Source organism: Coptis chinensis, chromosome 3 (genome assembly GCF_015680905.1).
Source record: "Coptis chinensis isolate HL-2020 chromosome 3, ASM1568090v1, whole genome shotgun sequence".
NCBI classification, from domain to species: Eukaryota; Viridiplantae; Streptophyta; class Magnoliopsida; order Ranunculales; family Ranunculaceae; genus Coptis; species Coptis chinensis.
In genome coordinates, this window is record NC_141458.1 from 20,998,616 (window position 1) to 21,020,815 (window position 22,200).

Here is a 22,200-nt window from a genome sequence, read left to right on the forward strand (position 1 = left end):
TCAAATCTCAAAGGATTATTCCTTCAACATATGTTCAAAGTTACGACTTGTTTGGTTCTTACTACAAGGCCTTGCTGCTTATAATTATAGCGTAACCCAGGTTTCCCAGTTTTGGCACTTAGGGGCATTTGCAATGCAGGTGATAGTTTTCACCCCTCTATTTGCCACCTTTTCACTTTTCACCCCTATCACCAACCCGGTGAAACAAACAAGAAGCCTAGGTTATAAAAAAATATCTCGGACGGGATGTTGGATTCGGCCCTGACATAAAAATTGAAAAACGCGACGAATGAAACATCCCGGCCTGAAATTTAAAAAAATCAAAAAAAACGAAAAATCATTTTGACTCTAACATCCCGTCCCAAAAACCCATTTTTTTTAAAAAACACCTAGACGGTATCCAACATCCCGTCCGGTTAACAAGTCGCTTGATAAACTCGTTGGTGGTTTCAAACTTCGGAAAACTATCACCGAAGTTTATCACCCAAAATTGCACAAAGACTTTTAGAGGAAAGTAGGTGATAGTTATCACTTCCCCCCCTCTATCACCTGTATTGCAAATGCTCTTAGGGGTGTTTGTTTTTTGCTAGTTATAAGTGCTTATTACTTGTACCTGCTTGCTACTTATAAGTTTATGTAAGTAAAATTTTAATATTTACACTTTTAGCACTTATCAGTAGCAAAAATCTATCTAACAAAAGAGGAAAGTATGGGGCCACCTAATAGTAGCTAATCATTCTCACCAAAATATGATTTGGCATATTCAAATATTTGGACAGTTTGTGCAATTTTGTTAAGTGCAATCAATACTATAGAATCTATCAAAAAATCAGCCAAAAGTCAACAATTGCGGCTGACTTATAAAGTGTTGAAGTGTTGGGCCTCCAAATTTGACATGGTACTACACAATTGGCTAGCCCAATTGATGCTATTGGGCTTATGGATAATGGGCAATTAAAACAAAAACGCCATACGCTTTCGCGTCGAAGCCGACGCGTGTTATTTCGCCACCGGCGCGAATCGAATTATCGAGGAAAAGCACCGCAGGCGCGTCGAGGTCTCACGGGCCGTAGGCACAGACATACCCTATTATACCATAAAAATGATCTACCACTTATAAATAGCCGAAAAACAAACACCTACAAAAAAAATACTCCACCACTTACAGTGCAAATAAGTAATAAACACTTGCAAAAATCAAAAACCAAACACCCCCTAAAGAGTTTTACCACTTACAAGTAGTCAGAAAACAAACACACAAAAATGGTGCTCCACCACTTGCAAGTTACAAGTGGCAAGCTTATTATAATTTTATAAGTACTAAAAAGGAAAAACAAACATGCCTTATAAGCCATCAACTACCAAAGACATTTCAAAAATTGCATACTATCTTGTTAAAAGTTCTCGAGGCCCCATTCATAACTTGTGGTCAACAAGCAAAGGATACTAATTTAACAATACCAGTTTGCACATTATGAATCAAAAATAATAGTTGTTAAACAAAACTTACTTCAATAACCTGGCAAGATAGACATACAATCTTCTGAGTGTGCTTAAGTTACAAAAGCTAAATTGGCTAAAAAGGAACAATGGGAACGGCATGTTTACAAAAGAAATAATATTTACAAACAAAAAACTGTCTTACAGACTACAGAGAATGGAATCAGTGCGGTAATCAGGATTTCAGAGGCTCCAACCCAACAGAAGCTGAGAAAGAAACACAAGGAAACCAGTAACGTCTTTTGCAATCTTTATGACCATCATCTATCATCGCAAGACCTTCCTGTATAATCAACAACAGTATTAGAGAGAAATCACCAGTAGAATCAATAAAATCAATATATATTGTGCACGCGGAAGAAGAAAACTTACTTCCAATAGAGTGTCAAGCGCATCAATAGCACGACCAGATGACCAGGAAAGCCGTCTCTCAACTTCGTCCACAGTTACATAACCATGTGCCTGATAGTCCCGAGTAAGAAGATTATAGAATTTTACAAGTCGAATATAAATATAAGAATACACAACTAATTTCGAGTGGTGGTCAGGATCTAATCTGGCAAAAGCTATGTTGTGGATGAGATAGAATCTTCTGTCTCAATTAAAGCTAAGTGATATTGACATGGACAAGAGTACGAAGTGTCTGACACGGAAATACAAAAATTGAGGTATACCACATACAATATGTGTGACATTGACACTACGTATCCAACACGAACTATTTTGAAAATATGGCATGTCCATGTAATATAGGATTAAAGCATAACCAGAATTCTATCACAATTAGAAACCTTCTTCATAATATAGAAATAAATCCCACGACCTCTACGATAACCTCATCCTTAAAAAAAAAAATAACTCTGACCAAAAAAAAAAAAAACAACTCCGTATGAAAGCTTAGTGACTAGCAACGCCTAAGTTATACATGGAGATCCCAACATGTCCATAAGCTATTAAAGAAGATCATAACCAAGGTATCCACTCGTGTAAAACCATACCCACAACGTGTAAAGGTTACACACCACTATGCTCCGAACATGGAGGACCAGATGAGAATGATAAGGTTATAGACTTATAGCTAATGATGTATGATATGTTTGCAGTCCTTAACTCTCGTTTAGAACATTTGGCTACGTTAGGCTTTCCAAATGGAGAATGTGCGTGAAAGGCTAGGCTTCCAAGCACGTATGCTCACAAGTGACATGGTAAGAAACAACGATTAGTGGTAAACGACTTAACATAGAATGTATGCTGGGTGTTTATTACTATGCTTTAGCTTAGCAGCATATATTGTAAGAGCATTCATATGCTTGAAGTACTAGACTCTCTTACACTTGCGCTGAAGACTAGGAGCAAAATAGAATATCATGATGTCAAGTACGAACTTAACAAAATGATGTAAGTTCAAAAGGTTCGGAAACCTATGTTCCATAACATTAGTCTTGCCTCGCTTACTGCTTGTTGTTTAATGTCCATGATCCTCGTTCAGTTTTGCAGTCTACCAACTAAATCAGGGGGAACTAGTTGAATTCAGTAAATACAGGCCTCATCAAATTAACAGGGGAGTATCTGAAAATTAAATAAGGTAGCTCACATAAAGTTGATGTCAAATCGTACAATTAAGCTAATAGAACCCACTCTGCCCTCTTGAACACATTGTCAATCTAGCAATGTTGAGCCATTTCATAATAATATCGATGACCATTTGCAATGACTAATAGTAGAATGGAGCACATATTCTTCCTTAGTTGATGGATAGCATTAAAAGTTTAAACAAACATTTAATATGAATCTCATGGTAATCCATTCTGTTTTCTGGACTACTAACAATTTCAGAAAGACCAAGAAATAAAGCCGCAAATTACATATAAAAATCAGATCCTCTAAAAAAGAATTAGTTTATATTACTTGGAGGAAAAGTTGTGTGGAAACTTGAAGGAAAACAAAAAAGAGAAACTAATAGAGGAGAAAAGAAAGAGACCTGGGCAAGGTCCAAAATTTCATTATGATCCTTGTTCAACTCTGTGGGCACAGACCTAACAAGCTTTTTCTTTCCAACAGATATCACCTCGAAGCCACTACCCAATACCTGGCATTTCACAAAGATAGAAGAACAAAAAATAAGCCCAAACAGAAATACCAAAACAGAATTCTAAAAACAGACACTTCGAAACATATGTACAAGATGTCAATATATAGTATAAATGAGATAGAAAGCCAAATGTATGAAGTCCAGGGAGCTGCCGAACAATCCACAAATCGACAGAGGAATAATGGGGACGAGCAGTACTTTGAAGCTGCCCTTTTCTATAAAAAAGAGGTGAATCCCTTCCAGCACATATCTATGAGATACTTTGAATTATGCATCACGTTATGAGATACATATTGGTAAATATTATGGAAATGTTGTGTATCCCAAAGCATTATGGGAGTGTGAATGAGGGTCTCTATCTTTGTTTTGGAGGGTGGTGGTTCTTGCAAAGTAATTTCTTAGGGGCACTGCCCCATTTTTAAGTGGATAACACCTAAGGGTTCTACTCTAACATCAAAAATTCTAGAGATCTAGTATTGGATTGCAAAACACGTAATTTTACTTCTTTTTTCCTAACTGCGAGTAGAAGCAATGTGTACACTTAGGTTGGGGATGGGCATCATTTGAAAAGGTTTAAAAATAAACTTCACAATGATACCTTCAGCTTGCTTATGGCACGCAAGCAATCGTCTTCAGAAACAGCTTCGCGGGCAGTCTTTCTCCTTTGACAGAGGAGACTACAGAGTTCCTGCAAGTTGATCAAACCTCCATTGTGTGATCTTGTAGCTAAGCAAATATCAACAATCTGCACTCCTTCCTAGCCAAAGAATTACAAATGTCAGAAATGAGAATTATCAAAGACAAATTGAAGTTTAACATATATGCTTTGTACAAAGCACTCTCTAATCCTTAACAAGACTTCAGAAAGAAAGTATAGAAGGGCACACTAAAAGCAGGATTCTCGAAAAGGGAGAAAATATTAGCAAAATTACATATGTCTATTAAACATCAGTATAGTCTATACAAAATAATTTGACAACTACGAGTCAAGCATGTCCTGTCAATATTTGTTGAGGCAAGTAGCACCATTCCTAATCAAATGTCCAAGCTCCAAGAGGCGTCTATCTCTAAAGTATTATATGCATCTATTTCTGTCTTTCAGATAGGAAAATTAAATGACTCGTTCCATTGAAATATCAATCCACTGATCTGACCAGAAATCCCTGTATAGAACCAATTGTTCCTTGACAGACCTCACGAGGAAACAGGGATATAGCCACCTCTTGCACCATCCACCTAAAACCACAATCTCGTGGTAAATGATGGAAACGCACTGTACGTGACAATGACATCAGACACGCATAATGCCCAAAACAGGTACAATGTAGCCGGCTCAAATAATATCTTCTCGATAACAACTCGTACTAGTGTTGGATAGCAAAACATACCACTTCCATTTCCTATATATATTTTCAACTTACTACTACTAAAACATATAAAAAAAAGGATGTGGGATGATACTAACCAAGTTCATAATAAAAGTCACCAATCCCTAAAAGCTCAGCCCAAAAACCCTTATTAGAAGCTAATGGATCAACTCCAACTTTAGCACACATTTCATGAAACTGTGACCTGAATGCTGGATTCTTACGTATATCATTCTGGCAATAACAACACGTGTCAATTATACAATTACTCAAAAAATAAATATTATTTTTAGTTTACTTGCCTTGTGTTTACGAGCGAAGTCTTCTAATTGAGAACGAAAAGTGGTGAGCTGTTCTTTCATAAGATCCGTTCTTATTTTTGCTACATTTTCTCCAAGTAATCTGTATTGGTCCTGCAATTTAAATAATTATTAAAATCATCATAAAAACAAATGGTTAATGAATGAAGACGAAAATACCCTAGCTGCTGCTGCAGTTTGCAAACCCCCGATCCCAGGTCTTCTCCTCATTCTTCCCTCTCCTGTCTTTTCACTCTCTCACTGATTTTTATTCGTTTTCAAGTGTTATTTATCGACCCCTAAACCCATGGGCCTTACTACATAAAACGGGTGGACTCTATGCTACGGCCCGAGCGACCCACAAGTCAGAACCTCAACAGTAAAGAAAGTGGGTACAGAGATCAGTAGATCACTCATAGACTACTACAACACCACAGGAAGAAAAAATGCACCACCTCAGAAAGACAAGGCCTTATTTGCTCACAACTAGTTTTTGAGCCCGTTTAACGAACGGAGACTGTTTTCATAAAATTAATTTGATTATTTTGAATTATTATGTATCAAAAAAATTTAACTATAGAATATTGTAATTATTCGAAGAAAGTGCGTTGAGGCATAATAATATAGTATTAATAAAAGGAAAAAATAGCTCAACAAACATAATTAATTTGACTGACAAATCCTAAAATTTAAAAGTATAATCTATCTTTCTTTCATGCACAAATTCAAATTGGAAAATTCATTGAACTCTTAAAATTTAATTGTCGACAACACTTTTTAATTGATTATATTTTAACAACCGGTCATTTTTTTCCCCTAATACACTTTAATTCATAGGTGGAACCGCGGAACATGTTCAGTTCACATTTTATGAAAAAAGAATTATATTTATTTTTAAATTATTTACTTAAATTATAACACAAACAGTGAATCTTATCATAATTATAGTGCCAAAAAGAATAATTATGTAAATTCATCCATGTAACATAACCCGTTTATTTAACAAAATCAATGGGCATTCAATTAATAACAAAAATAATTATGTAAATTACTCATTTAAACTGAATCTGTTCACCGATTTTTTTTTTTTTTTTTTATTATTATGTATCAAAAATCTTACTTTCAAACTATATTGAAACTCATATAGTAAATTAATTTATCAAAGTTCCCAGAGCCAATAATTTGTTATACTGTTTTTTTGTATCAATAGGACTTATAGTGTATTAAGATGTCTAACTTTTTGGCTGTGGACTAAAATATTGGTTTTTTTTTGCTATCGTTAGTTAAGCTGCCTTAAGCATACTTTTTTTTTTTTTTAAGATTTAACCTTTTATTAGACCAAACGTAATTTACATAATCCTAAGACATCATAAAGAACTTGCATATTTACAACCATTGGGGCGATGCCACCACCACGCATTTGGTGAAAGGCGGAAGGAAAGAAAGAGGTCTCGAAGGGGGCGGTGAAAAGTGTACAGTTTGATTGCCGTGACAAACGAAAAGTTCTTTACTTAATCCACGATGCGATGCCAGTAGCGTCAGACCATTTGCTTCCCCGATAAACCCAACCTAAGTGCACTTCTTGGAAGTTACTCAACACTATCTTAATCTGAGTAATAATTCGAGCTAGTAACCAATGACAGTTCAAGTTCTTATCCTTTAAAACCTTATATAGCAATTGAGAATCTGTTTCTACCTCCACCTTCATATATCCCGCTTCTACCACAATTTGAAGTCCATATAATAGAGCTACAAATTCTGCCTCATTGCTGGTTGCGAAGAAAATTGGTATCGAAGCTCCCATTATAAAACGACCCGCAGAATCCCTAAGAATACATCCTCCCCCTGCATGTCCTGGATTCCCAATCGAAGCCCCATCTATATTCAGTTTAACCATGCCTTCATTGGGTGGAAACCATTTAATATAAACAAGCATTTTTTCTTTATGCTTCTGACGGAACATGATTTCCATAACCAGCTGTATGTGTTTCAAGGCTCTGCTGATGTATCGAGATGGATGAAGACGCTTACCTTGAAACCTTGTTTCATTTCTCGTGATCCAAATAATCCACAAAACCCCAACAAAATAGCAGCACTGCACGTCCCCATTTTGCATTGTCCTTATATATTTTAATAAACACAGTAACTGGTCCTTAAAACTACCAACATTCATATTCCTCTGATCAACAAGGTCACTAAAATTTGTTCCACACCAAATAGCTCTAGAAAAGGAACACTCAAAGAAAACATGAGTTTGAGTTTCAGGAAAGCTCTCACACATGGTGCATTCTGGATAAACTTGAAAATGATGAGATGCCAAAATATCCATTTGTTGGGGCGACACCTTGCAAGCATTGCCATATGAAAAATCTTTGTTTGAATGAGACTTTCATCTTCCAAACCTCGTTTATAAAATTGTTATCCCGATCCAAAGTATCATTCTTTCGTAAATCAACCTGAATGCAACCATTATATCACGGACTTCACCGAGTATTAAGCCATTATCCTCCCATTTCGGATCAAAGTATCCTTCTCATTTGGTGTTAAAGGTATGGAAACAATTTTCTCCACATATTCTACAGCCAAAATTCATTTAACCTCTCCCAATCCCATGTATTAGTATCCATGTCAATGAAGTCGAAACAAAGTGAAAAGGATACAAAGTGGTTTTACGAGTAATTTCGAAAAATCCTCATAATGTGGAATCCATTTTTCCTCCCATGCCTTAATAGAAGTACCATTCCCCGACTTCGGACCGATCCAAAGATTGATAATTTTTCGTGTTTCACAAATCCTTTTCCACATAACTGATGAAGTAGATTTGACTTCCGCCTTCAAGAAACTGGAGTTGTGAAAGTACCTCTGTTTCATTTGATGAGCCCATAATGATGTTGGATTTAGAAGATCCTATATCCCATCCTTTCTTTGCTAATAAAACATAATTTTGTAACTGCAGTTCCTTTATGCCCAGCCCTCCATTATTCTTTGACATACATGCTAACTATGCTTTCTATACAGTACTTAAGTTTTCTATGCTTTCTTCATTGAGTGAAAGTTTGTGTACCATATAGCTATAGTTGTACTTAGATTTTTAAATCATATCATATTATTAGTGTTTTTGATATACTGATTGTTTCTAGTTATTAGAGATTTCTTTACATTTAAAGAATGTTTTGTTTGAAGGTTTTCTTGTGAAATTTTAGTAAATTTTTTTTCCATGTTTTATATGTACTTTTTTTTTATTGTTTTATTGGTTCTCTTGGAATATTTTTCTCAATAGAAGAGTAAGTCGATTTTTTGTTGTTGTTTTATCTGTTTATTTTTATCAAAGTTTATACTGAAGTGAAGTTTTATTTTTTACTAATGTTTTTGTCTCAATTTTTTTTGTTTTGTAGGCATTGTGCTTGTAAATTTATGATGTTTTTTTTAAAAAAAAATTTCAAATGATATATGGTTGGCAAATGAGTATGTTTTTGATAACAGAGAAAGACTTTCTGTGTTTGATTTTTTTGAATATTTGATTAAAAAAGTCAAACAGAAGAAGTGTTGTAGACACTGTGGTGGCAATAATCGATATATAAATAGTGAAACTAAAAAATTGGTTCTAAGTATGAGAAACCAATTGAATGAGCATGTTTTTTTTATATATACACAACCTCGAGGATTTATCATGTAACCTGCAAAAAAAAAGAATAGTATTGTAAATTATGTACACCCATCCTCATACATGGAAGGGTGAATATTGGTAGTAATAACTAATCAAATTTTCGTGTATAGCTAACATTTAATATATGCGCCTTTTATATTACCCAAGCGGTTAAATCACCTTCTCTAGGATGAACAATATGTTATTTGATAAGAGCCCAAAACTGTAGTTTTAACCCCTTAATAATCATACGGTTAGACCAATTATGTGAATAATAAGTAAGAGTTAATACTGATTACGTGTTTTTATGCATTTCAGGCTTCAAAGTCCATTATGTGCAGAAATGTGCCACATTAGCGAGATAAGGAGCAAAAGTCAGCAGAACTTCCGAATGCCATATCTTTGGACTCAGACATCGGATTGAGGCCTACCTTATGTCAAAACGACCGGCTCGGAAAGATCTTTCCAATGGTCCAAGCCTTGACCCAATCAGAGGAGCAGAAGTGGACGAAAAGTCTGTGGAAGCCAACTGCAGCTGAAGAGGCCTTTTGGTGAAAGAATTGGGTTTTGGCACGATTCTTCTGCCCAACCCATGGCTCCAAGCCCATGCACGAATTTTGGATCGGATGTATAAAAACAAAAGCTTAGCTCTTTGTTAATGGTAGCTAGTTAGACCTAAATTAAGATATAGAATTATAGATCTAGTTTTATTAATTAAATTAAGTTTTAGTTCCATTTAAATTCTTGTTTTAGATTAAATCTCACGAATCATTGTTCTTGATTGATTAGATAAATAAAATAGTTAGTTTGTCAATTTTGATTTGTCATTTCCATTCTAGATCTAATTTCAATTCTTGTTCTTGTTTCATTCCAGCCATTAAATTAGATTCATTATTGCTAAATTAAGTAATTCTCAATTTCTCACATTATGTTTAGTTTAGATTCAATGGTAAATGTTAGATTGATGACTCAAGGCTAAACCTCCATTAGAGGGGTTGATGAAGCCTTGATGAAAACTTAGCTGTTTAGTATAGAAACGTTGTAGAATCTATTCCACTCTAGAAGGTCGTGTTTCGCCATGAGAATGGGTGGGCGACCTCACATGCTAGTTAGTACTTGGTAGAAATGCCATGAAAACTAGGGATTAGACTCGAAATTCTTGCCGTGAAAACGTAAGAATCGAGATACCACAATCTATGCTAGGTCATTAAGTTAGATTCGAGGTGGATTCAATTCCCCTCTAATTCCTTATCTAGAGTCAAACAATAGTATTTCCATAGCATTTGTAGTTAATTTCTAGTAATCATCTTAATTAAGTATCGTGAGTATAATATTTAAGTAAAGCTCTCATTGACTTAAGAGCGACTAGTTAGACTTAGAAAACAATCCATGCTAGGGAACTAGGAGTGGAGCGAACTTAGTGCTCCATTTAGTGCAATTAAGCATTGAGAGTAGAAGATTTGATAATAGACGTAAAAGTCTAGTTTTAGTTTACTTACGTTTGAATTCATAGTTCATTTCATAGGTAAACTACTCATTTTCTGAGTTATCAAATGGCGCTGCCATCTTAGTTGCACTTTAGCATTGTTTTCTTTGTAGAAGTAGTTATTTTAAGTCCCATTAAACCCACCCACCCTTGTTTGATTCATCTTGTGGTTTGCCGTTTCAGTTTTGGAAAAATTCAGCGAGAAAATACGCCGCCGCATTCAAAAGCGCGACCAGCCAGCGATCTTCTTGGAATTCTCGACATAACCGAAGGCCAGCCAAAAAGAGACGACCAGCTATCTTCTTGAGGTCGACTTTGCCTTTAGCGCCCGCCCAATAATCTTGGCCAGCGCCAGCCCCTTCTCGAAAATTCAGGATTTCCACGGTTTGATTCGAACTTGAGTTGTCAAAGCTTTTCGGTGTTCTAATCTCTTATATACTGCTTTGAACACGCCAGCGTACCAAGACGCTATTCATAAAAAAGAAAACAAGGGCGCTATCGGGTATTCCTTTCTTCCATACCTCGCATTTTCGGTTAGAGGTTTTCTACTAGTATATCGAGAATTGTTTGGAGTGTTGCATGTTTAGTTAAAGCTTTTAACTTAGTCTTGCATGAGATTAAGGTGCAGTCGAACAAAAACAACAAACAACAAACAAGTCTATCTAGTACACCACCCACGACACCTCTAGCTAATATCACACACACCATACGACATAATGGGTGAAGAAAGAGACTCCTCTCTCCGACTTCTACAAAAAGCTTGGCGATAGCCCTAAGTCTTGCATCGTTCTAGCGGACCAAACGAGATTTTGAATCCCCAAATATATTTAATCTGTTACCCGTTTTTCATGGGTTAGACCATGAAAAACCCTATCGGCTATCGTAGGATTGAACAAGTCCTTACAACATTCCACCACCCTACGGTTGATGCGGAACAAATTAAACTAAGGGTATTCCCTTTCACATTAGCCGATAAAGGCGTCTTGGTTAACTTGCCAAAGCGCCTAATTACGTGGACTTCGTGGGCTAAACTTGTTCAAATTTGTTTATGGAACATTTTACCCACCCCTAAAGACGGATGAGATGCTTTCCAAGATTCATTTCTTCCGGCGAACCCCATGAATCATTTTACGAGGCATGGAATCGTTTCACCGATCTCCTTATAGAGTGTCCACACCATAACCTAGCAAAAGACACGTTAGTTAGGTGCCTTTTTCAAAGGACTTCAACATCACCATAAAGAAGTCCTTGACATAATGAATGGGGGTAGTTTCCTAAGTAAAAGGAGCCTCGGAGGCTTACAAATTTTTAGAAGACCAAACTAAGCGGAATAATAATTGGGGGTGTGATATATCCCCGCTCGCTAGTTCTTCTTCAACGGTCAAGGCCGCCGGTATGTTTGAGAATAAAACCGATCGAAACTTAAAAATTTACTCGAATCTCTAACTAAAAAGTAGAGGCTATTTACGTTCAACAAAAGCCTATCCCGTCATGAATGTAAACTCCAACCCATGTAATTTCTGTTTGAGTCCGAGCACCACGACAATTATTGTCCTCTAGCTTATGAACAACAACCACGAGCAAGATAATGTTTACTCTATTAATAACTATCCTATTCCTAACGCCCTTGGAGACAACATCGACCCAACTTGGAGAAATAATCAACAAGTAACACCTCGGTGGTACAATAATCAAAGCGTTAGGCAAGCAAACAATTATAACCAAGCTCCACTTAGGCAAGGACAAGGACAAAGTCAAGGGAATTATAATAATTATAACAACCAAAGCGCAACCTAGGCAAGGTCAAGCACAAGGTCGAGAATAATTATAATAATTATAATACCAATAGAGGTATCGTTCGGGTTAATAATACTAACTATCACAACCCACCCATAAATAATCAACGAGAGATAGTTCGGTCGCACCACCCGTGACTACTACACCTACACAACCGATCGTATCGGCCTTTATTTATACGAGTTACCCAACAACTTTTCCAATCAATGACTAAATCAAATGAACAGATCTTACAATCAATAAATCGGGGCATACAACGGTTAGCCCAAGAAAGCTGAACCAAAAGGCGTGTTTCGGGTCAAGCTATACCAAACCCTAAAACAACAAACCACGACCTTTGAGGTCAACGGTAATTCTAGTGCGGAAAATACAACCGTAGGTGACCTAAATGCCATCACCACTCTCCGTTACGGAAGAGTGGTTGATAACAAAATAACTAGCCTATAGTTACCCATCGATTACTCCTACACGGATATCGAACTAGATACGAAATAGAAATGAGGAGCCTACCGCGGTAGAGGTACCCGGTTAAATCACAACCAAAGAAATAGAAAGCCAAGGTTACCGCGACAAGTAGAGCCATATCACGAAATATAGAAGCGAAAACCACCGTTCCCTCAAAAATTAGCCATGCTAACTAGGGATACAAACTTTGAGGAAATTAGGAACGTTTTCAAGAATCTAACGATAAACCTCCCTTTTCTCGAAGCTATTAAAAAGCTTCCTAACCACTAAAGTTTCTTAAAGAGTTGTGCACTACTAGGCGTAAGACGAACATACCCAAAGGCGCCTTTTAACTAAACGGTTCCCAACTTTATCCGAAAATAATGGAATTGTTAAGTACAAGGACCACTGGTCGATCCCTCTTCAGAAAATGCACCTTAGGAGATTCCCACCACGACGACGCTTTTATTAGACACGGGGCGAGTGTTAACTTACTCCCGTATTACTTGTATAAACAAATAGGTCTACGAAATGCAACCTACAAAATAACGTTGCAATTAGCGGACGGTCAATTAAGTATCCTAAAGGTGTAGTGGAAAACGCGTGCTTGTTAAGGTTCGGATTTCTACTATCCTGCTGATTTTGTTATCCTCGATCTGAAAGTAAGCTAATGACTCCGTCTGCGATCATCTTAGGGCCTTCTTCTTGGCATTAATGATGCGCTTATAAATTGTCGCGATGGAAAGATGTCCTTATCTTTTGGCCATCTTTTTACGAGGTAAATGTTTTAAAATGATGAAACAGTTACCAGATTAAATATAGATGGGGAGGTTAGCATGATCGAGAGTTTAGCTCAAGATTATTTTAACAACACGTTTCACGAAAACAATATGTACAAATTCCTTTCTTTTGGAACTTCTGATTTTGTGAATGACTCCTACTTAGAGGAGGTCAACACCATTCTGGAATCCACACCAATTGTAGACCCGTCGGTTGCTCCATATACTGAGTATGAAGACTTGCTACCTAAGCAAGTATTCATTACGCAAAGATAAGGACACTTATGAAACATCAACGGACATCCATCCACACCGATCTTAAACCTCTTCCCGGAGTTAAAATATATTCAACTTGATCCGGATGGTAGTCACCCGATAATTATATCTTCTCTGTTAACTAAAGATGAAGAGACATCGTTAATAAGGGTGATTAGGGAACATCGGTCTGCGATTGGTTGGTCCTTAGTCGACATTAAGGGCATTGACCCTAATATGCGCACTCATCGTATACATTTGGAGGATAGCGCGAAGACTTCGCGAACCTCGGCGTCGCTTGAACCCCGCCATGAAAGAGGTGGTTAGGGAAGAAGTTTTGCGATTACTTTCGATCGCGGGTATTATATACCCAATCTCCGATAGCGAATGGGTAAGTCCCATTCATGTAGTTCCTAAGAAGTCGGGGAATTACCATGGTGCGTAGCGGGAAGGGTGACTATGTTGTCACTCAAGGTCCTATGAAATGGAGAATCTGTATTGATTCTGAGGCGTTTAAATGCTATGACCGCGAAAGGATCACTTTCCCTTACCATTTATAGATCGGATGCTAGAGCGTCTAGGCTGGTCATGCCTTTTATTGTTTCTGGATGGCTACTCGGCTATTTTCAGATTATTATTGATATTGATGACCAAGAAAAGACAACATTCACATGTCCCTTCGGAACATATGCCTATAAACGAATGCCTTTTGGCCTTTGTAATGCTCCTGGTACCTTCCAGCGGTGTATGCTTCATATATTTAGTGACATGGTAGAACGCTTTATGGAAGTTTTCATGGATGATTTTTTTTCTATCTATGGAGACTCCTTCCGCAATTGTTTGTCTAACTTTGTCTAAGGTTTTGACACGGTGTGAAGAAAAGAGCCTCGTTTTAAATTGGGAAAAGTGTCATTTCATGGTCAAAAAGGGCATAGTATTAGGTCATATTGTATCTAGTGATGGCATCGAAGTAGATAAAGCCAAACTAGATAAGATAGCGACCCCCTAAACCCGCGGACTGTCCGGTGAGATTAGAACCTTTCTAGGCCATCTTGGGGGTTTATAGGCGGGTTCATTAAAGATTTTTTGAAAATAGCTAGGCCTTTAACTAACTTGCTTTTGAAGGATGCAATCTTTGATTTTAATTTTAAGCGTAAGCAGGCTTTTGACACCTTAAAAGCATGCCCTAACCACTTGCACCTATTATCAGACCTCTGATTGGTCAAAACCTTTTCGAACTCATGTGTGATGCTAGTGACTATGCAGTTAGGTCTTTGTCTTGGGACGAAAAATAGATAATAAGTCCAGCTGTTATTTATTATGCTAGTAAAACATTAAAAGGCGCTCAACGGAATTACCTGACTACTGAAAAAGAATTCTTAGCTGTCATTTATGCTTTAGATAAGTTTAGATCCTTATTTGGTTGGTTCTAAAACTTTGGTTTACGGACCATCACAGCCATTAGGTACCTTCTTGCAAAGAAGGATGCTAGCGAGATTAATCCGATGGATTCTTCTCTCCAAAGCAAGAGTTCACATTAGAAATAAAGGACAAAAAGAGGGGTCAAAACGTGGTTGCCGACCACTTATCTAGACTTACAAATGGCGATAGTAGTGATTACGAGTCCATACGACTCTTTTCCCCGATGAGCATCGTATGCTATTTTTTCATCACCATGGTATCGCGGACATAAGTAAATTATTTAGCGGCTGATGTTATGCCTTATAATTGGTCAAGAAATGAGCGTAAGAAGTTTTGGCGAGTCAAGAAGTTATACTATTGGGATGAGCCTACCTTTTAAGTATTGTGCGGATCAGTTATTAAATTCGTTGCATTCCCGGTGGGAATATAATGAAGTTCTATCGTTACGCCATGACAAAGAGTGTGGTGGCCACTTTAGTGGAATGAAAACAGCCGCTAAGGTTCTTCAATGTGGATTTTATTGGCCTACCCTTTTTAAGGATGCCCAAGTGCATTGCAAGACGTGTATTCGTTGCCAACAACTTGGGCGAATCACGAAGCGTAATATGATGCCATTAAATCTAATCTTAATAGTAGAAATTTTTTATGTTTGGGGTATTGATTTCATGGGCCCTTTCCCTGTTTCCCACGGTTATATTTATATTCTAGTTGCCGTGGACTATGTGTCTAAATGGATAGAGGTCCTAGCTTGCCGTAGCAATGACCATAAGACCGTTGTATTTTTTATTAAAGAATACATTTTCTGTCGGTTTGGCATTCCTAAAGCCATCATTAGTGATGGTGGAACACATTTTTGCAACAGAGTTGTTGCATCCCTAGTTAAAAAGTACGGAGTTACACACAAAAATAGCAACTCCTTATCATCCACAAACTAGCGGACAAGTAGAAGTTTCTAATAGGGAAATCAAAAGATTTTAGAAACAACGATAAACCACGATAGGAAAGATCGGTCGGCGTCTATCGGATGCCTTATGGGCATATAGAACTGCTTTCAAAACTCCTATAGGTATGTCTCCCTTTAGACTTGTATTAGGAAACCATGTCATTTGCCCGTTGAATTAGAGCACCGTGCTCTCGTGGGCTATAAAAGCCTTAACTTCAATATTGATGAAAGGGCGTCAAGCGCAAGTTACAATTAAATGAGCTTGAAGAAATCCGTGGCGATTCTTACGATCTCGGAAGGATTATAAAGCCAACATGAAGCGTGTTCATGATAAGCATATCTTCTTGTAAAGAGTTTGTGGTCGGACAAAAGGTTTTGCTTTACAACTCCGTCTACATATTTTCCCGGGGAAACTAAAAACCCGTTAGTGCGGTCCTTTTCTCGTTTCTTGAAGTCACCCCCTACGGGGGCAATTACCTTGGTAAATCCCAAGGACAACAAGATTACCTTTCAAGTTAATGGTCAACGGTTAAAACATTTTCACGAACTTTTGTCCCCCCGATGTGGAGGAAGTCCTTTTCACGGGACCACGTCTATGAGGGGCCGACCTTGTCATTGGTGTACTTACTTTCATTTCCATATCTTGATAAGTACACCATTCAGGTAACCGGGCCCCTCCCTATGGAGTGTGTGGTACATGTAAGTACGGGATCCTAAGTCCACGATTCACATAATTCACGTTTTCCACTTTAGCATGTTTTCTCGTTTTTGAGTCATGTTCCTCTATGAAGTGAATTATGTATTTATTGTTTTTCGTCTTCCTTATAATAAACAAATAAAATAAATTAAGATTCTTAAAATCATAGACATAGCAATCCAACAAGTCAGGGGAATCGACTTTAAAGCGACCACGTTGTAAACAAATTTTGTGTTTAAAAATTTGTTTGGGGTGGGAAGTCGATCTTTCCATCGGTTGTTCGAACCTTCTAGTTGGGTTGTTTAGGTCCATTAGTATAGTTCATTGGGGTTGGCGTCATCTAATTTAGTGTTCATTAGTTAAGCATAACTTCGTCATGCACGCTTCTGAGGCGTTTTCCACTATCTTATTCGTCACCCCGGGTTGGAATCGAGTGTTTTATAGATCATTGGATTGGAAATTCTCTCTCTGATCATTTCCATATCTCATTCGCAAAGAATCGGACCGATAACGGCGGGAAATCTAGTTTGAAATTAACGCTAAAATCGGCGAAAGTCGAAACAATCGAATGGGGCTTGGGCGACTTCGCTCACCTACATGGCGCCCACCTTTCCAAAACCAAATCGCGATCTTCTTCTTCTCCAGCCGCTTTACACAAATTTTAATCCAAACCTATCAACCAAAATAAAAAAAAATATATATATATATATATAATAAAATAGAATACATCCATGATAATCGGACACCCACGCCCATTGTGAAACACCAATCTTCCACACAATCCAACCGTTTCCACCATTAAACCATCCACCAATTCAAGTTTTCATACCCACCGTCGTACCTACCATAACCACCACTGTTGGTTTAGTTAGAGTTCATCAAACTTCGAATCCACCACCATCTACAAACCCCAAATCGGTTCAAACTTCAATGGCGAACGGCGTAATTCTTACTTAGGAAAACGGCGTTTTGCCCCCGACAGTTTCAGCGCCATTTTATGAAGCGGAGATGTTTAAGAGAAATTGGAGCGGACTTGTGTGGTATTAAATGAGGATTTCTATCACTTTGATTTGGTAGAACAGTTTTATAAGAAACGAGAAGTGGAGGGAAATAGGATTTTCATTAGGATAGCGAGGAACGGAGGAAGTTACGAGGCGGTTGTTGGGTGAGCTATTAGGAATCACCCCAAGAACCAACCTAGATCACGACCAAACAGGAATCGATTATCTTTGCGGTTCTGTTTTGATGAAAGATCTGGTCATAGAGGGTGAATACAATACGATATCTCATTCGTTAAGCGGGGCGACCACGAGAACCAATCAATGGGCCGTTTGCTCGGTGGATTGGTAAGAACGTCCTCGGGAAAGACAAAGTCGGCGACATCGGACTTTAGTGTCGCGTTCTCTGGAATTTGCAAAGCGAAGGAGTATAATTTCTGCATCCTTGATTTAATTTTGAATGTGATTAGAGGAGTGGGAAAAGAGCACGGCCTCTTCCCGTATTGATCACTAAGATTATGCTCTCATTTAGAGCCGTCGCTAGATCTGCTCCTATTAAGATCAAATTGCCTTCTAATCCAAGTATTTATAAGGAATGCATTCAAAAGACTTGGCGTTGTCTGCCGAGAGAAGGAAGTTGAGTCGGATAATGTAGGGAAGATATGACATGGTTGGTTGAGGATAATTTTGATAGTCATACTTCTAATTTAGAGCGAATGATAATCTTTGCAAACCGGTTTTGCGATCTTGGTTATCGTATATCTGTGAAGACATTAGACATAGACAAATTGTAATTGAAATAAACAAAGCGAACTTTTAGGCGAGAGTTGAAATGCTTTCGAAAGGGGTCGACAAGATATATTGTTTAACTTGGAGGTTATCCACAAGAATCACCAAGCCCGGTTATCGCGATACTCAAGGCGAGATGGAAGCCGCAGTTGTTGTTCAGGATAGAGATGCTTCGACGTATGCCACTTTCGTGGATGAGTCCGTCTCACCGAAGTCCGAGAGGCATGGCGTCGTCGCCCTTGCCGGATGGCTCAAGCCATTCTTCACCACGAACCGATCTCCATCTCGGGGACCATCTTCTTCACTGCGCCCTAGGTGTTCACCATCGATCGTGTCTGTTATCTTATCGTTTTATTGTTTAGTTAGTGGAATTTTATTTTAGTAGGTAGATTTGAGTAGTAAGTTGTTTGTTTTAGATTGCTTGGATTTCATAGTATTTTAATATAATTTATTTTGATCATCTTTCGTAAGGTTGTCTTGGAGTAAAAGTTGAAAATAGTGGTAGCGGGATATGTAGGAGAGTTTAGATACCGGGGTTGTTAGGAAATCAAAACTATGGTTAGTTTCGGTTTGGGGTTTGGCGGTTTTCTATTTCGGAAATTGCCTTAAAACAAATTGGTAACTTGCCGATTCGTTTTGGAAACCGAACCTATTTAAACTTCCATCATACTACACTCACAACCCCACACTACACCCCACAATCATCTTTCACTTTTCACTCCATCCCCTTTTCTAGTTTTTTTTGTTGTTTTTTCTTAGAAACTCACTTTCTGCACCTCTGAAAGCACCATCAAAGCAAAGCGACTTCACTTCGCCTACTTTTGTAAATCGAAAATTCACTAGAAGCGCCCAGCGCCTAAGTAAAGCGACCACCAGCCAAACACCTGAAAATCAAAAATCAGCGGCCATTCCAAGTAAGCGCGACCAGCTAAAACAATGTAATTTCAAAACCAAAGAGCGCGACTCGCGCTCTATCTGGCAGCCCCAGCATGCCTCTCCGATAATCACAAAATTTTCGATTTTCCGAGGTTCTTCCGTTTTTTAAGCAGCTATTCTACAAGTAGTGTTGAGATGACACCACCTATAGTGATTCCCGAACAGTCTTTTGAAGACTTGATGGGAACCTATACCTATGGAGCATCGTTCAAAGCGGCCGGATCGTGCAATTAGGATGGCGGCATCTTACGGTGAGTGATGACGATTCTTTTCACCTAAGCTAACTGAATTCTTCTATAATAATATTACTTTTTTTGTACCCAAGAAGGAGAACAAAAAAATTTTCCCTTACTATTGATGAATGCGACTATGGAATTCAATAAACACTTGATAGCTTTGGTTTTGGGGTTGCCATTACGACCACTATGCACCGTGGGGATATATGACGGATAACTCATACCTATATGAATATGCCTATTTCCATGAGTATTATGGGGAGGGTATTTCAGATCATGGACCAAGACCAATATAACATCGCATACAGGTAGCCTATCACTGAATGTAGGCACAACCATGTTGTTCATCATGATGAACATTCTAGGGAAACGGCGGTTTACTACTTGATAATAATACCCCGGTGGCGTTTTCCTTGCTTTAGGCAGGACGTCGTAGGTATGACATTCCCCGAGTTTTAGTTGCTACTCACGGCGAGCCCATACCTTGAGGCATAAGTACCTTCTTATGCCTGTCTTGGTTTTTGCCTTATCGCGCGCTTGCCTACCCGTATTCTGTACCCGCGATTACCGCAGATTGGAAAAGGGTCGAAATCATGAGACCTACCAATCGTGGTAAGATCATTCGAGCCATGACTTGGCGGGATGGCGAGTGCAACCACATTTGGTTGCTCCTTACACCCCATCGGACCAAATAACACTAGAGAGGTTAGCAATAGTTGATGATACACGGCGTAAAGGCGTGGCAAGTTGTTATGGCATGGCGGGGATCTTGCGAAAGAACCTCATATAGAAGAGGAGGATGACGAGTAGATGTTGGGGTGCAGGTAAGTTTTAGTTAAGTTAGTGTCCGCTTATGTCCCAAGCAATTTAAGTCCGTTAACCCCATAATGGGTGGAACTCTTATAGTGTTATTTGCGTCGGTTTTATTTCCTATATTAGTGCGTTCTAACATTGTTTTGCGGATGTTTACGAATTTCCCGCGTTTCAATGGTATTTTTCCTACCCTCTTTATTTAAACTTTGAGGACAAAGCATGCTTTTTTTTTTGGGGGCATAGAAACACGGTAATTAAGACATCCGTTAGGATAGAGATATGTATAATGTGCACTTGTTTTCTAGTTAAAATTTAAAATTCAAAAATATAAATAAAAAAAAAAAAAAAAATATATATATATATATATATATATATATATATATATATATATATATATATATATATATATATATATATATACACTTAGGAATATTGGTATTGTTTTCTTTCTCCATGCTCTTAACAATCTAGAAGTCTCACGTAGGCTACATTGCATCGGAATAATTGTTAGAAACTTAGGTTAATATGTAGGTAATAATCTTTGCATCTATCTATAAATTTATTACATGAGTATCTATGATTGTTAGCGATAAGTTTAAAATCTAGGCTAGAGTACTTATTCTACAAATCCTGTGAGAATATAGCCTAAAAGCTTATATGAAGCGAAACATGTGAGAAATGACACAAGGGAGAAGTTAAATCGGATAGAAAAATCACACGTCCACTTGCTTGATCACTAAACCATATCCTAAAAGCGAGAATTTAGGCCGCTCTTTGGATCGATATAGCCAGAAATTCAAACCTATGAATTATTTTCCGCTAGTAAGCCACTCACGAGCCCTTTCATTAGCCCTTCCATAAACCACAATTCCTTTACCCCTGTTACAAAAAAAACAAAATAAAAAAAAAAAAATAAAATCAACCTACCCAATTTAGAATAAGTCCGAGAATAGAATGAGTGAAGAAAGAGAAAAAAAAACCTTGTGTAAACAAAAATTTGTTAGTTGCTTGAAAATAAAAAAGAAGTAAAGAAAAGAAGTTTCCATCCAAAGAAAAGAAAAATAGAAATAAAATAAAAACTCCAAAAAAAAAAAAAAAATAAAAGGAAGTCAAAAGCCAAAAGAAAAGAAAAAAAAAAAATATGGCTAAGGATGGAAACAAAGTATAGAAGCAAAAGAAAATAACAAGGTTTTCTCTAGTTACATAATATGAAGACTCTATTATCTCGGACTTGTCCTCTAGAATATCCATTTCCTTCCTTCTTAAACCATCTCCTAATCCCCATGACACCTAATAAAGACCTCTAGCTCAATTAGGAAATGGGTTAGTGTGATAGTAAGTGGCGGATGTGTTTGATCGACCCGAACTTCCTTGATGTCATTGAGATTGTAAGGTAAAGTGTGCCCACACGCACTGCTTTGAGTAGCTAAACTTTGAGTGGAAAAATCAGAGAGGTTTTTGTCTTGACATTTATGTGAGGACCTACTTAAGGGCGCTATTCCGAAGTTCTCGAAAACAAACACCGCTAAACATTTCATAGTATTACTCATTGTTATATGTTTATTGTAGATGATTGATTATTATGCATATATTAACTTAGGTTTTTACTTTATTCTTATGTAATTGCTATAGAGATGTATAGATAGTTGAGCATGAAGGGGAAAACAATAGTTTTATTTCTTAGTCGTTGTAGATAGATGA

The 22,200-nt window shown here is 37.6% G+C and overlaps 1 protein-coding gene across 2 annotated transcripts; it reads right to left on the reverse strand.

Annotated features, from left to right (window-relative positions):
• Positions 1-1,492: 1,492 nt before the first annotated feature.
• Positions 1,493-5,566, reverse strand: VPS22 (EAP30/Vps36 family protein). 2 transcript variants are annotated; one of them, XM_086601021.1, is made up of 7 exons: positions 5,439-5,566; positions 5,262-5,372; positions 5,058-5,193; positions 4,191-4,345; positions 3,482-3,589; positions 1,873-1,962; positions 1,493-1,783 (listed from the first exon to the last, which is right to left on the reverse strand). In XM_086601021.1, exons 1-7 carry the CDS (start codon positions 5,487-5,489, stop codon positions 1,676-1,678), a joined length of 759 nt encoding a protein of 252 aa, XP_086457147.1. In that variant the 5' UTR covers positions 5,490-5,566; the 3' UTR covers positions 1,493-1,675. The 2 variants fall into 2 exon arrangements, with proteins under 2 accessions (XP_086457147.1, XP_086457148.1); XM_086601022.1 differs by lacking the exon at positions 5,058-5,193 and having other exon boundaries at positions 4,191-4,349.
• Positions 5,567-22,200: the final 16,634 nt, after the last annotated feature.

Bases quoted from the DNA above. Each gene is read 5' to 3' on its own strand.
- VPS22 (XM_086601021.1), bottom strand. From the start codon at position 5,489: ATGAGGAGAAGACCTGGGATCGGGGGTTTGCAAACTGCAGCAGCAGCT. The intron at 4,346-5,057 runs GTTAGTATCATC...TTGGCTAGGAAG, and splicing joins TGACTTTTATTATGAACTTG to GAGTGCAGATTGTTGATATT. The intron at 1,963-3,481 runs GTCTCTTTCTTT...CGGGACTATCAG, and splicing joins AAATTTTGGACCTTGCCCAG to GCACATGGTTATGTAACTGT.